Here is a 15,694-nt window from a genome sequence, read left to right on the forward strand (position 1 = left end):
AGATAGATAGATAGATAGATAGATAGATAGATAGATAGATAGATAGATAGCCTTGTCCTTTGTTTTTTAAGACTTTATTCAGCCTGTGAGTTAGATCAGTGGTTTTCAAACCGTGGGTCGCAACCCAGACACTGGGTTGCGACGGCTCTGGTCAGCACCGCCGAACAGGATGTCAAAAGTCCCATCAGTGGTGCTGCCTGGCTAAGACAGGCTAGTCCCAACCTGTTCCGACACCACGCTGTGCCAAGCGACCAGCAGCAGGTCCAGCTCCTAAATGGGGGGGGGGCGCACGGCGCTCCATGCACTGCAAAAGCTCGAGGCACCAGCTCCGCACACACAGTTCCCAGCCAACGGGAGCTGTGGGGGGCGGTGCCTGCAGGCGAGAGCTGCATAGAGCCGCTTGCACGCTTCCACCTAGGAGCCGGACGTGCTGCTTGCCACTTCCAGGGCGCAGCGGAGTCCGCAGGGCCAGGACAGGCAGGAAACCTGCCTCTGCACCCCCGCTGCGCAGCTGACCAGGAGACGCCTGAGGTAAGCCGTGCCCCAATCCCCTGCCCCAGCCCTGAGCCCCTTCCTGCACCCCAAACTCCTCATCCCTGGCCCCAGCCCAGAGCCTGCACCCCCAGTCCAGAGCCCTGACCCCCTCCCGCAGCCAACCCTCTGCCCCAGCCCAGAGCCCCCTCCCACACTCTGAACCCCTCATTCCCAGCTCCACCCTGCAGCCCTCACCCCCACACCCCAACCCTCTGCCTCAGACCTGTGCCCCTCCCACACTCAAACCCCTAATCCCCAGCTCCGTTGGGTCGCAGGCATCAATAATTTTCTTCAACTGGGTCACAAGAAAAAAAGTTTGAAAACCACTGAGTTAGATACCGTACCTCGTCTTTGTGGTTGTCTTCAACCAAAATATAAAGCAACTATTATGGCTTCAAACAAGGAACTTTGTTCAGGAAATGGCCTCTTGCTATTTTCCTGAACAGAAGCACTTATAAAATGTTTAGAAACATTTTATATCAAACACAAACCCACATTTTTGAAGCCTTTAAAAAAAATTCACATAATGCAGAAGATGAGTAACCTAGTTCAATTTAATTAGGGTATCTTTTTTCTTCAGAAGAAAATAAGGAAATGCAGTAGATGTAATCAGATGATTTGGATGTATTTCCTTTGGAGGTAAATGGATGGATTCAGGGGGGAAAATGGGCAGGAGGGAGAGAGAGAACATGCGTGCAAAGGAAAAGAATATGCCATTGTATTTTTACCTTAATACTTGCAGCTCTTCTTCAGAGTTCTGCACCTCGTCTCTGAGCCGTCGCCAGCGCAGCAAAGCTTTCAACTCCTGCTGCTCTCTTGCTTCATCATGTGGCAGCTGCTTAGTATACAAATACGTAGTTCATTGTTTGTTGTTTTCCCCAATGGTCAATAATTTTCTGATGGAAAGACTTGTTTTGTTTCTCTTTAACATGTAGGAGGAGCAGAGGATGGCACAAACATCTGCACCCTTGTTGAAAAATGCAAGCTTTACAAAGAGTTAAGACCAGCACAGGGAAAACAGAAGCCTCGCTGGGAGCATCAAATCAATAGTCAGTTAAATATTTCTGCCTGAGGAGGGAGATAGGCAGGTTGTTTTTCCCTCAGAGATTGGCAATAAGTGAACTGGACATACAGTACAGATACCTGGCATATCAGTTCTGGCTGCATCTTTATTCTTCCCAGCCTTGAAAGTAGAAAGCTGTTTTGCGTCCTGATTTCACTCATCTTTCCTACTATTTCTGCTATGCTGGTGTAAGCTCCCTGTTGTATTTCCCCCCTACCAAAAGCATATTTACAGTGATGGTTGCTAATGAAATATATGCCAATTTGTTGGGTATAAATGAACTAACTTCTGATTTCTCCTTATGGAAATAAAATTTGGCATTCCCTTGAACTACACTACTATTTCAGTCTGAGCTGCAGTTACTATGATATAATACAGAGTATATTTATAACCCGATTAATATATGGCAACAAAATTACCCAATGATTAAAAAATAAATACTTTTTATAGCCTTGTAAATTAATAGGAATAAAATCATCCAGTTGTGATTTTTGTTGGCTATTCCTTTCCAGTTCTGCAAGATTTGCTACAGAGCAAATGCTTTCAGCTGGCTCAAAATAGAGTAGAGGCAATGAATAGAAGCAGCTTGTAACAGAGGTGTGATAGTAAAGATGGGGATCAGAGAAGAGTTTGAGGATGGGAAGGGAAGGCAGTTAGGCAAGGGCTGCATCTTTTTCTCTCTCTCCAGAAATCTGGATGTGGTGGTGGTAATGATTTTATATAGTGCCATATATGTGCCTGGTACTTTACAAAACAAACAAAAATAGAGTCCCAGCCCAGAAGAGTTCTTGGACACAGATGGACTCCTGTGCCCACATGGTGCTGTTGACTTCAGTGGTGCTCAGATATGGGAAAGATGATTAGATGGGTGGAAAGGACAAAAAAGAGCAATGGATTGGGAGAAATGGGGCAATTTTGAGTAGTGGGTCTTTGGGTGGATGATCATTGAGACAATATATTTGAGTTCTTATATGCAATGACCTATACCTTTGAAAAGGTTCATGTTCAGTGTGGATAGGTGTGGAAGTAAGGATTTTAAACCAATTTATAATGCTACTGGAATCTGCATTCTAACAGATGTAGCCTCAGAATGTACTACATTTAAATATAGATTTATAGTAATTTCTTTCAATTTAATATTAAGGCATTCAGTTAGAGAGCATTTTAATTTCTAAATATAAAACAGAATGGTGATCTGTCTTCATACCTGTTGTGCTACTGCCCAAAATACATCTTCCAAGTAAGTAGCAAACCCTTCACTTATCCATTCTTCAGTCCAGTCACGAGCACCAATGGCCAATCCAAACCAAGCATGAGCAATTTCATGGCACAGACGTGTTCCACAGAGATGGCTCCCTCCAGTTAATACGCTCTGTGACAGGAAGATGATGTGTGGGCTGCATAATATGAAGGACAAAACACATTATAGTCCTGTTACAGCATGCATTGCTTGGTTATAGTAATATGTAGACTTTATTAGCCTTGTCAGCCTGTTATTACTATATGCATGTTAGGTCATGACAAGTAGTTTATAGCTTGGGCGTTTTTAGGAATTAGGTTGTACTTTATTGTTGTCTGGCAGAGATTCAAGCTAAAATTCTGTCAAGTAGTTTTTTCATATTCAACCATCAAACATATATTACCTTCAATAAGTAACTTAAACCAAAGTTTTACATTTTTCAAATTACAAGGCTGATTTATTTCAGTGGAACCATTTATATTTAAGCTAGGATAATAAAAGAAGAGCAGGTGTGAATACAGGCAGGAGGTATTTATCAGTAAAATGATCAAAGTAGGAAATAAATACAGCAAAAATGGTTTCAAAAGAAAACAAGTTGCTATCCAAAGGCAACAAAAAAGCACATAGGATAAAGCACACACACACACAAGCCATATTTGATTTGTTACAATCCAGACAAGTTAACAAACATGATACAGTCTAAGAGCCATATGCTTCAATCACTATGAGGTGCACAGGGAAGCAGAAAGCCCTTTACCACATTGATATAGTTGGGAGAAGGCAGAGGGGAAATGTGGATACATGGTGTGTTCTTCCCCACTCTGCATAGTCACCACCACATCTCAGTGAATATAACAGAACCCTGTACTAAGGGAAGGTCTGGTCTGATGGGGGAGGAGTTGGGGAAAATGCTATATGTGGTATAATTCACTAAGGAAAATGCTTAAATTGCATTGCAAATTATGGCTGCCGTGCTCTGCTTTCTGAGACAGCTTTGTCTACACTTAGTAAAGTGGAAATTCAATGCTCCAGTAAAGTTACTTAACTACTCTTGTAATAAGGTGCTTCTTGGTGCGAGTAAGGGTGGCAGAATTTCTAGGTAGTTACTATCCAAGGGATTAAAGGAGCATTACCAGCCCAGTGCTGCCAGTGCCACAAATGGGACTGGAAAAGGGACAGAGCTAGGGTCCTTTCATACATATGTAGGGTTGCCAACAGTAATCACACAAACCCAAACATCCTTGCCCGGCCCCTGCCCTGCCCCTTTTCTGTGGCCCCACCCCCCCTCCATCACTTGCTCTCACCCACCCTCAATCACTTTCACCAGGCTGGGGCAGGGGTTTGGAGGGTGAGAGGGGGCTCCAGGCTGAGCCTGGGGCAGGGAGTTGGGATGCAGGAGGAGGTGTGGGGTGCAAGCTCTGGGAGGGAGTTTGGGTGCTGGAGGGGCTCAGGGCTGGGGGAGGGGGTTGGGGTGCAAGTATAGGCTCAGCAAGGGGGCTCAGGACTGGGACAGGGGATTCGGGTGCGGGAGGGGTGCGGGCTCTGGAAGGCTCACTGGGTGCAGGAGGGGGCTAGGGCAGGGGCGTAGGAGGGGGTGAGGGCTCTGACCTGGTGGCTGTTACCTCAGGTGGCTCCTGGTTGGCGGTGCAGTGGAGCTAAGGTAGGCTCCCTGCCTGCCCTGGCCCCACACCACTCCTGGAAGTGGTCAGCATGTCCCTGCGGCCCCTGGTGGGGGGGCAGGGTTCTCTGCATGCTGCCCATGCCCCGAGCACTGACTCCACAGCAATGGGAACTGCGGCCAATGGAAGCTCTGGGGGCAGTACCTGTGGGCAGGGGCAGCGCACGGAGCTCCTTGACCCTGCCCCCCCAGGGGCCGCAGGGTTGTGCCGGCCGCTTTCGGGAACGGCGTGGGACCAGGTCAGGTAGGGAGCCTGCCTTAGCCCTGCTGCGCAGCCAGACTTTTAGCAGCGTAAAATCTCCCAGTTTGGCTTCAGTGGCCTCCGGGAGATAGAGCCCAATTCCGAGAGACTCCTGGCAAAACCGGGAGGGTTGGCAACCCTATGTATATGGATTAACATCCAGTATTTCCTTTCTAATCTCAGGTATCTTCTGCCTCCACTTAATCCATATCCCAAATGTTTTCCAAGATCCACACAGTCCGAGGTGATGCAGCAGAATGGTAAAGAACAGCAAGTTTTAGAGGCAAGTCTCACCTCCTGAACATGGGCCACATGGCCTTATGATATTTCCAAGACGCAGATTCTATTAATCTGACATCTTAACTTAAAACACCGTGGCTTGTGGTTAAACAAACAACAATAACAAAAAACCTGTACAATAACCATCTTCTTATAAAATAATAATAGTTCAGAAAAGCAGGTTAAATGAACTCAAATCAGCTATATCACAGCACACATCGCAAAAAGCTGAAGCACTAGTAAAGGAATCAAGTTACAGAGAACAAAGAGCAAGAATAAATAGCACTTCTCCAAATCTCTACAAAAATCAACTCAGATTATCAAGAACAACAACAAAAAAGGGAGAGGAAAAAAGCACAGAAGCTGCTGAACATGATGAGACATTCCATTTGATTACCAACCCCCTGTTGAGACGAATAACTGCAACTTGGGGGTATTACTTTGGTCATTTTTAAGTAAATGACCCCTAGCTGTGGCATGTGCAGTCCTACAAAGAAAAAAACACAGAAATATATCAAATAAATAACATTCCAGACATACTGTTGGCAGCGTTTTGACCATTTGGCTAAACAAAACAAGGGTAACTTCATGCCTTATAAACAGGCTCAGATTAGGGTATGCATTTTAAGTATCTACTAAACATATATAGGGAAATAAAGGTAGAGCTTGTATTCCCAGTGTCACAGTTTCTATTCTAAGTTATTTAAATAACAGGAAGGTCACACTTTGGCAATATGCATCTTTTGTGGAAAAAATAATTTATTTATTTTTTTACGTGGAAATATATTCAAGGCACATTCAGTCCAAAATGAAAATGTGAAGCTTTCGAAATGAATGGAAAATAAAGGTGTGTAGGAGCAAAATTTCATTTTAGAGAATTTGTGCTCACGTTGCCCCCCTTGCTCTGAGAATACCTCAAGTGATCCCCTTTATTTTGCTCGCTGTCATCATGCAGGATGTTCCTCCAGTTTAGGGCATCACATAATTCCCCTCTACAATTTATCAACTCCACTCCTGAGACTGCCAGAGGTGCCACCAAAGAGCAATGTAGGGTGCTTGTTTATCCTAACCTCACCTTTTCTAAAGGCTGAACATGTGGCCTCCACAGAACGTCCATTTCCTACTGATCCAGGAAGAAGTTTGAGTCTTCAACTATAGTCCCATGTATTTACTTTACAGAAATTCTAACTTTCCAGCATATATTTGAAGACCATATATTTAGGCCCCCTTATTCTCACAAGACACTACGTTTTGTCAGATTATGTGGGATGTCAGCTATACTCGTCAACATTATCTACATTTTTTACTACCTGTATCATTCCCGAAGGGCTTGATAAATACAACAATGCTCCACGTGAAGCCTAGGATAACAGGGATGATGACATAGTTGTAACATCTAGTAGTCCAACAGAATTTTCCATCAAGGATATGAATGTTGTGCCCTTGTCATCAACATGATTTACTGATACTAAGCTCAAGGTTTAGTACCTGTTGTCAGGAACTCTTGATGTCTACATTTTAGGATACAATCCAGCATTTTAACCCATGAGGTGCAAATGTGTCTGAACACTACATTCCCAAATGAGTGCGATCTTCACATTTGCCACCAATTCCTAAGGTTTGTACTAATATGCTGGACTACTTCACCTGACATCTTCCAGCACCAACATCGTGTCATCTTAACTACTATCATGCTGTAAGTAAGGGCAGTCAGCCTTCAGACAATTAACTATCTCCAACTCAGTTGTTTTTCTTTCAGGAAATGTGTTGAATAAAGGAGATATATATTATTCCTGACCTGTGCTGTTACTTAGAACAATGGACTTTCTCTATCAATGATATTTTCAAAATGAAAATATTTAAACTCTGATTGGCCCAAATTCTGCAGTTTCTTTTCAGGCATTCAGGCAAAGCTCTAAACTAACACAATAGGGACTACCATAGGGTTTGGTGCATACAGCTAAAACATGAAATAGAATAACCAGTAAGATAAAGAGAAAATAAATATTTAAAAAAATGTCTTAGAATAGCCATACTGGGTGAGACCAGTGGTCCATCTAGCCCAGGATCCTGTCTTCCAGCAGTGACCCGTGCCAGAGGGAATGAACAGAACAGGGCAATTTTCAAGTGATCCATGCCCTCTCATCAAGTCCCAGCTTCTGGCAGTCAGACGTTTAGGGACACCCAGAGCATGGGGTTATGTTCCTGACCATTTACAATAATACCCATTGATGGTCCTATCCTCCATGAATTTATCCAATTTTTTTAACACAGTTATATTCTTGGCCTTCACAACATCCCTTGGCAATGAGTTCCAAAGATTGACTGTGCGTTGTATGAAGAAGTAGTAGTACTTCTTTATGTTTCCTTTAAACCTTCTGCCTATTAATTTCATTGAGTGATCCCTGGTTCTTGTGTTATATGAAGGAGTAAATAACATTTCCCTATTCACTTTCTCCACATCATTCATGAGTTTATAGATCTCTATCACATTCCCCCTTAGTCATTTCTTTTCTCAGCTGAACAGTCCCAGTCTTTTTAATCCCTCCTTGTATGGAAGCTGTTCCATATTCCTAATCATTTTGGTTGCCTTTCTTGGTACCTTTTCCAATTCCAGTATGTCTTTTTTGAGATGGGGAAACCAAAACTGCATGCAGTATTCTAGGTGTGGGCGTACCAGGGATTAATACAGTGAAATTATGATATTTTCTGTTTTTTATTTACCCTGTCCCAATGATTCCTAACATTCTGCTGTACAATGAGCAGATGTTTTCAAAGAATTATCTACGATGACTCCAAGATCTCTTTCTTGAGTAATAACAGGTAACTTAGACCTCATCATTTTGTATGTATAGTTGGCATTATGTTTTCCAAGTGCACTACTTTGCATTTATCAACATTGAATTTCATCTGCCATTTTGTTGCCCAGTCATCAAGTTCAGGGAAATCTCTTTGTAACTCTTCACAGTCTGCTTTGAACTAAACTATCTTGAGTAACTTTGTGTCATCTGAAAACTTTGCCATCTCACTGTTCACCCCCTTTTCCAGGTCATTTACTGGTCACACTATAGATCCTTGGGGAATCCTGCTATTAACCTCTCTCCACTGTTAAAACTGACCATTTATTCCTACCCTTTGTTTCCTATCTTTTAAGCAGTTAGTGATCCCTGAGAGGACCTTCCCTCTTATCCCATGACTGCTTACTTGGCATAGGAGTCTTTGGAGTGGGACCTTGTCAAAGGCTCTCTGAAAGTCCAAATACACTATCAACTGGATCACCCTTGTCTACATGCTTGTGGACACCCTCAAAGAATTCTAATCAATTGGTAAGACATGATTTGCCTTTATAAAGCTGTCTTGACTCTTCCCCAACATACTGTGTTCATCTATGTATCTGCTAATTCTGTTCTTTTCATTTCAACCAGTTTCTCTGGGCCTGAAGTTAGGCTTACTGACCTGTCATTGTCCGGATCACCTCTGGAGCATTTAAAAAAAAAAGCGTTACATTAGCTATTCTCCAGTTATCTGGTACAGAGGCTGATTTAAGTGATAGATTACATACTACGGATAGTAGTTCTACAATTTCATATCTGAGCTCCTTCAGATCTCTTGGGTGAATACCATCTAGTCCTGGTGACTAATTACTGTTTAATGTATTGATTTGTTCCAGAACCTCCTCTATTGACAACTCAATCAGGGACAGTTCCTCAGATTTGTCACCTGAAAAGAATGGCTCAGGTATGGAAATCTCCCTCACATCCTCTGCAGTGAAGATCTATGCAAAGAAGTACATTTAGCTTCTCCGCAATGGCCTTTTCTACCTCGAAAGTTCCTTTACCATCTTGATCATCCAGTGGCCCCTCATGACTAATTGGCAGGCTTCCTGCTTCTGATGTATTTACAATTTTTTTTGCTCTTAGTTTTTGTGTCTTTTGCTTCTTGCTCTTCAAAATCTTTTTCGGTCTGCCTAATTATACTTTTACACATGACTTGCCAGAGTTTTTGCTCCTTTCTATTTTCCTCAGTAGAATTTGACTTCCAATTTTTAAAAGGGTGTCTTTTTGCCTCTAACTATCTCTTTTACTCTGTTGTTTATCCGTGGTGGCATTTTTTGATCCTCTGTTTTATTTTGTCTTTTGGAACATACATTTAGTTTGAGACTCTATTATGGTGTTTTAAAAAAATTTCCATGCAGCTTGCAGACATTTTACTATTGTGACTGTTCCTGTTTGGTTCTGTTTAACTAGCTTCCTCATTTTTTGCATAATTCCCCTTTGTGAAGTTAAATGCTACTGTGGTGGGTTTCTTTGGTATTTTCCCCTGTACAAGGAGGTTAAATGTTATTATATTATGGTCACTACTACCGTGCGGTTCAGTTATATTCATGTCTTGGACCAGATCTTGTGCTCAGTTTAGGACTAAATCAAGAATTGCCTCTCCCTATGTGGGTTCCAGGACTAGTTGCTCCAAGAAGCCATCATCAATGGTGTCTAGAAATTTTATCTCTGCATCCTGCCCTAAGGTAACATGTACCCAGTCAATGTGAGGATAGTTGAATTCCCCCATTATCATTGGGTTTTCTGGTTTTGTAGCCTCTCTACAATCTCCCTGAGCATTTCACAATCACTGTCACCATCCTGGTCAGGTTGGTCAGTAGTATATTCTACTGCTATACTCTCATTATTCAAGCATAGAATTTTTATCTGCAGAGATTCTATGGCACAGTTGGATTTATTTAATTTAGATTTTTCCTATATTTGACTATGCTTTCTTTCACATATAGTGCCACTCCCTTACCAGCTCTACATACTCTGTTGTTTCTATATATTTTGTACCCTCGTATTACCATGTCCCCTTGATTATCGTCATTCCACCATGTTTTTGGGATGCCTATGATATCAATATCCCCATTTAATACCAAGCACTCAAGTTCACCCTTATTATACTTTTAGCAATTGTATATAAACACTTACAAAATTTGTCAATATGTAGTTGCCTGCCTTCAGCTGTTGTCATATTTTAAAGATGTTACATTGGTTTAACACAGTGGAACAGCTAACACATGTAAGATTTTTTTTCTCCAAACCAGAGTCCCAAAATCATTCAAATAGGTGGCTGCACTTTCTCAGCCTTCTGATCCCTGTGCTGTCAGCTTTTCTCATTTTCTCTCAAAGGATGGAGGACATGGTTTCATGTTAGAGAGACAAGGAGGGTGAGGTAATATCTTTTATTGGACTGACTTTTGTTGGTGAGAGAGACAAGCTTTTGAGCCACACAGAGCTCCTCACCCTCTTTGTCTCTCTAATATTATGAGATCGACACAGCTAGACCTACACTACATACATATTCTTGTGTTGTCAGTAAGAATGAAAATAAAGCTTCTTATTTATAACCAGACTACAAGACATGTTGAACTGCAGTGTGTCTGGACAATCTCTTTCCTCAAGGTCAATGTAATGGGGTGCTAGCCATTTAAGACCAGAGGAGGCTGCTTAAGAGGAAAGCTATCCTGTTCCAGGTGTCCAGAGAAGGCCCAACGCAGTAATTAAAATTAAAGTAAAATTAAAATGGACACTAAGTGAGAGGAAGATAGTCCCGGGCAATAGTTAGTGTCTGGGGGGTGGGGGTGGGGTGAGGTGAGAGTATGAAAGCCCAGGTTGCTGTTCCTTTAGGGCCTGGGACCAGGATCCTTTCTGAGTGAGTGGGACAAGGCTTCCCTTTCTTCCAGCCAGCCCCGACTAGAGTTTGGGGTAATTAGAGCCACTGGGAACATCAAGGGAGAGGTCAGATGACAGGGTGGGTGACTTAGGAAGAAGGCACCAACCCCAGTCAGAGAGAGTACACAGGTCAGAGTGGTCAGGCCTGAAACCACACAGTCCCAGGAAAGAGGACTTTGGGGTCCTCAGCCTAGGGGTTGGCAAAAAGATTCTCTTTTGGGAGCTGGATTATGTTTAATAAATTAGACTCCAAAAGAGGGGGAACAGCAGTGGCACTCCACGCAGCAAGGGGGCATGCTTAGAAACTGCCCCACTCCTACCACAGGTTCCAACTCCATGGGTGCGCCAAGACTGGAGTACCCACAGGGAAAAAACGGTGGGTCCTGAGCACTCACCGGCAGCCCTTCTATCAGCTCTCCTCTACCCAACCAATGCCTCCTACCGCTGGCAGGCCCTACATGTCAGCGCCTCCCTCTCCCTCCTGCCCACCTCAACTAGCTGTTTTGCGGTGTGCAGGAGGCTGAGGAGAGAAGGGGGAGGAACAGGGATGTGGCGTGCTTGGGGGAGGGGGTGGAACTGGGCAGGAAGAGGCTGGGTGGGGGTGTGGTCTGGGGGGAAGGGGTGGAGTGGGCCTGGGGCAGAGCCGGGTTCGAGCACCCCCTGGCACTTTGGAAAGTCAGCACCTTTGCCTCCTACAATTAGCATTGGGCAGAGAACCACCCGGAGCCTCTGCAGTTCCTTCTGTGCCCTGCTTTGCAGTCACCTTTTCGTCCATCCCTAAGTTGAAGGTCCAAAGCCCTCCTTCATGGGACTGTGAGGTTCCAGTCCTGCCCTCCCTAGCCTCTCCCCTTTAGTCCAAGGTTAAATTTCCACAGCCTTCCTTCTGGGGCTGTCTCCCTTTAAGTCTTGGCCTTCCTGGCCTGTGAACTCTCTCTCTCATTGGGCTTGAAGTCTCCTCTTTGAGTCACCCAGTCATCTGATCATTCTCTTCTTGAAATTTCCCACATGATTCTAACTACCCCAAACACCAGTCTGGCCTGGCTGGGAAAGAGGAGAGCCCCACCCACTGTACAAGGCTCTTGGTCTTGGGCCCCTAAAGGAATATAGGCCAGGCCTTTTCTACTCCTCCCCCTCCTAGACACTAACTATTGCCTAGGCCCATCTTCCTCTTATCCACTATCTGTTTTGGTTATTTCTTCCACTTTCCCCAGACACCTGGTGTAGGATAATGAATCCTCTCAAACTATTACTTTCTCTGGTCTTTAGGGGCCAGAATCCTGATACCATCAGACACAAGCCCTGGTCTAAGAATGGGTTTTCTAACTGGCTCCTGAGCTGGAGTCTGCAACATACATCGTTGTACTGTCATATGTCAATGTAAAATATGTATTTAACAGAGAAGAAAAAGTCATGGCCATTCCTCGCCATCCACAGTTACAGGAATTTAACCTTCTCTTCCCTTATGTGGAAAAGTAGAACGTGATCTGAGTTTGGGATGTGAACAGTTAATTCACTTCTGCAATTACATTAAGGCCTGACCCACTCTGTGCAACCTATATAGAGCCTGAAGGTGCTGTCTTTTCAAGTTTCACTTGAAAACTTGCTGGCCCAATTTGCAAATAACTTCTGCCAGCAGGCCAGAACAGGTTGCAAGGGTGTGGTAAGGAGCACTGGAAGCCACGCCCAGCTAACAAAAAATACAGCAATCCTTCCCAGAAAGTTGGAGTGGTTCCTAATGCCCATTACAGAAAAATGCTTTCAACAAGTACATACTTGGGTACACTTTTCAAACAAAAAGGGCTTTATTCTGACCAAAATCATAACCCTCAGAAGTTTGATTGCCACATAATTTGATTGAATGAGGTCTAAAGTGCCTCTCCCAACTAAGCTACAGTATGTGAAATATGAATACAAAAATATGGTATGAAGAGACGAGTATAACACATAGGAATGGAGAATTGGGCCCCAAAGGGGAAGAATTATTTTTCATTTGGTCTGAGCAGCAGAGATACACTTCTTTCATTAGATTTGATTACTTCAGTACACAACAAGGACAATCAAAATTTGCCCACTTGGATTTCCGTAACGAATAAATAAAAGGTTTCCAAGAGGGGCAGAGATCAGAACAGTAGTCTAACTAGCTGAGAAGCCATCTCTCTGGCAGCAATTCTGTACAACTTTGTCTCCAGACTAATTATATACAGGTGCCCATTAGAACATAGCTGCAGAAATGTGCCATCGCTGACTAGTCTCATGTAATTTTTAGTCAACAGGAAAAGAGCAGACACATAGACTCTAGCTTACTGCACATGTGTACACTTAATTAGTAGCTCTTTAGTTAGTGATCTGACAGTGTGCAAAGCACATTTCTAACAAACTTGTCCAACCTCTTTTGAAGCTTGAATAGATGGGATTAAGAGAAAAATTCTCATGTAATATACAGAGTTATAGATATAACTCCTCACTTATTTATCAAGATAACAGAAGAGATCCTTAAAGGAGACCCTCCAATCCCATCAACTGGAAAATAACATTTCTTACTTGAAAATTTTGCACTTTCTATAGTTAAAATAAACACTCACGATCACTATAACTGAAAGAAGTTAAAGAATAAAAATTTTGTTCAGTACCTCTGGTACAGTCAGTTTAACTCTCTCCTATTTAACGAACTGGTTAGTTTATCCTTTTATGGAAAACCCTTATTAAAAATCAGCAGAGGAATAAAATTAATCCCGTTAAAATATTTTTAAAGGAATGTTTTAAAAAAATCATCAGCATGTGCTTTTTAAAATAGCTCTACCAGAAACTGGAATTTGTAAAAATTAGTCAATTAGAAATTCAAAGTGACAGCATCTCTTTAAATGTAATCTGTAATAAAATCCAACTTCTCATTAGTTTTTGAATATCACTGTATCTAACCTACAATTTCCCAGGTAAGTGATGCAGGGAACAATCTTCTTCCAGTATTATTTTTATTCAAGTCTGTCTTTGACTGTCAGTTTGCTGTTGTGATCCACCTTTCTAGTATCATAGAGTAACATGGAATGTGTGGAAGGACAGGGTCATGTTACTGAAATTATTTTTTGGAAGTGTAAGGGAAATCCCTTGAGTCTTTTTGGAATGACTTCATAAATAAATACACCTGTCTCACTGTAAAATAATCTTTCTACATTTTGCTCATACAAATGACTAAAAAAAGGTACAACTTTTAAGCTTCACAATCAGCATGCGACTAGCCCTCAGCGAGGACTACCCATTTTGCTAAATCTGAAAAGAATTGGTTTTGAATCAATGTCATTAATGTTCCTGTACTGAGTATTCACAGTAGGAAATACCACTAAATTTCACCACGAGCCAAGTACTTCCAAGCAAGGAACTTACAAGTGCCCAATTTTCTTTCTTAAAGAAACAAACAGGGAAATGGAATGCAAAATCTACTGCTTACTGCAATGATAAGGCTGAGAAATAAGCACTAAAATGTCAGAATATTCCCAAAGTTAAGATTTGTCTGCCAATATTATCTCAGATCCACTGCATCTATGTAATATTTTGTTGTCCTATTTTCTTTGTTTACAGGGAAGGTAACTGATGCAGAGTATGACTGAATTTGAAACACCTCTGCTCTGGCTGACACAAGAAGTAGCATTAAGGGTCTTCAGAGGCAGAAGTGTCCCATCTGAGGAGCAGGGGCAAATTCTTCCCTGAGATGAATGTATAATGTTCCCACTTACTTCAGTGTGAGTTGTATGCACACATCTAAGGGCAAAATTAGGTCCAGACTCTTGAGGATAGAGCTTTCTCCCAGATTTTATGTGGAATGATTGCCATACATATTGCTGACATTAAGTTAACATTATTTCCAAACCAAAAAAGGGTGTAGATTGCTACATTATTCCACACATAGCTGGTAAAGAACATTCAAGCTGCAAAATTAACAGTTTGGAAATTCTCAGTTAATATTATCCATTAATATTCCTTCTCATTCATTTACGTAACTTGTAAATTTAGTCGTATCAAAGTAAAGACAAAGATCACTTCTTAAGAGTATGTCTACACTTCAGCTGCAAGCGTACTTCCCAGACTGGATGGACAGACATGCACTAGCTCTGCACAAACTAGAAACCTTATATTTGAAATGCGCACATTGCACTTGTCCCTTCACAGAGTCTTCAAACTATTCTTTGTACTCTTGCTAAAATGATAAATATGATGAACAGTCTCTAGTGATGTTTCTCATTTCCAGTCTGAATGCTGATGTTTGTCATTGATGGATGTTATTTGATCATGGATGGATTTCATTATTTGTAGCTTTCCAGCATGGCTGTTACTGGAATCCCTGGATTTCCTGGTTACATTGTGGAGCTTCTGACAAATATTAACTGAGTTGGGAGCCAAAGTGTGAATAAGTTAGTAAGATAAATAGCCAGACAACAGGGGCAAAATGTATCTGCTTCTCCATTTTCAGTGAAAATTTATTCAAGGAGGCCTGATTTTGAAAGGGATCTCAAAGGTGACCTGCACAAGGGGAAAAAAATGGAACTTGTGCCATTCTTTGCTTCTTTATGACATAGAAGAAAAAGTCTGAAAGCTTCTCCCCCTCCATTCCCCACCAATACACCAACACAAAAAGAGCCAAGAGGAAGGATTCTGCTTGTTTTTTACCCTTAAAGATCGCACGGTTGCCTGGAGAACTTCTAGAATTATTACATCATAAGAAGCAAGGAAGTGAAACTTGGTTGAAGGAGGAAGTAATTTTTATTCCAACCGTTTCAAATTATTTGTTTGTGTTAATACTTATTTAATTAAAAGTTTGGGAGAAAAGCTCTCATTGTCGTATCATCATCATCTCAATTGAGGACTGAAAAAGCTCCAAAAATACTTTGCATCATCCAAGAAGCCATCCAACAATAAAAGGAAAAACATGGCTTTACATTCCTAATAT

The 15,694-nt window shown here is 42.1% G+C and overlaps 1 protein-coding gene across 9 annotated transcripts in view; it reads right to left on the minus strand.

The window, feature by feature from the left end:
- The window catches only part of LOC123372719 (aminopeptidase O (putative)), a 388,654-nt gene that overhangs the window by 160,630 nt on the left and 212,330 nt on the right, over positions 1-15,694 (minus strand). For all 9 annotated transcript variants that reach the window (XM_045021081.1, XM_045021084.1, XM_045021083.1 and 6 more), the window contains 2 exons: positions 2,805-2,994; positions 1,263-1,372 (listed from right to left, as the gene is read on the minus strand). In XM_045021081.1, coding sequence (XP_044877016.1) covers positions 1,263-1,372; positions 2,805-2,994 — 300 coding nt within the window. The remainder of the gene's footprint in view (positions 1-1,262; positions 1,373-2,804; positions 2,995-15,694) is intronic.

The sequence above is a fragment of the Mauremys mutica genome, chromosome 6, assembly GCF_020497125.1.
Source record: "Mauremys mutica isolate MM-2020 ecotype Southern chromosome 6, ASM2049712v1, whole genome shotgun sequence".
In the NCBI taxonomy this organism is placed as follows: Eukaryota; Metazoa; Chordata; order Testudines; family Geoemydidae; genus Mauremys; species Mauremys mutica.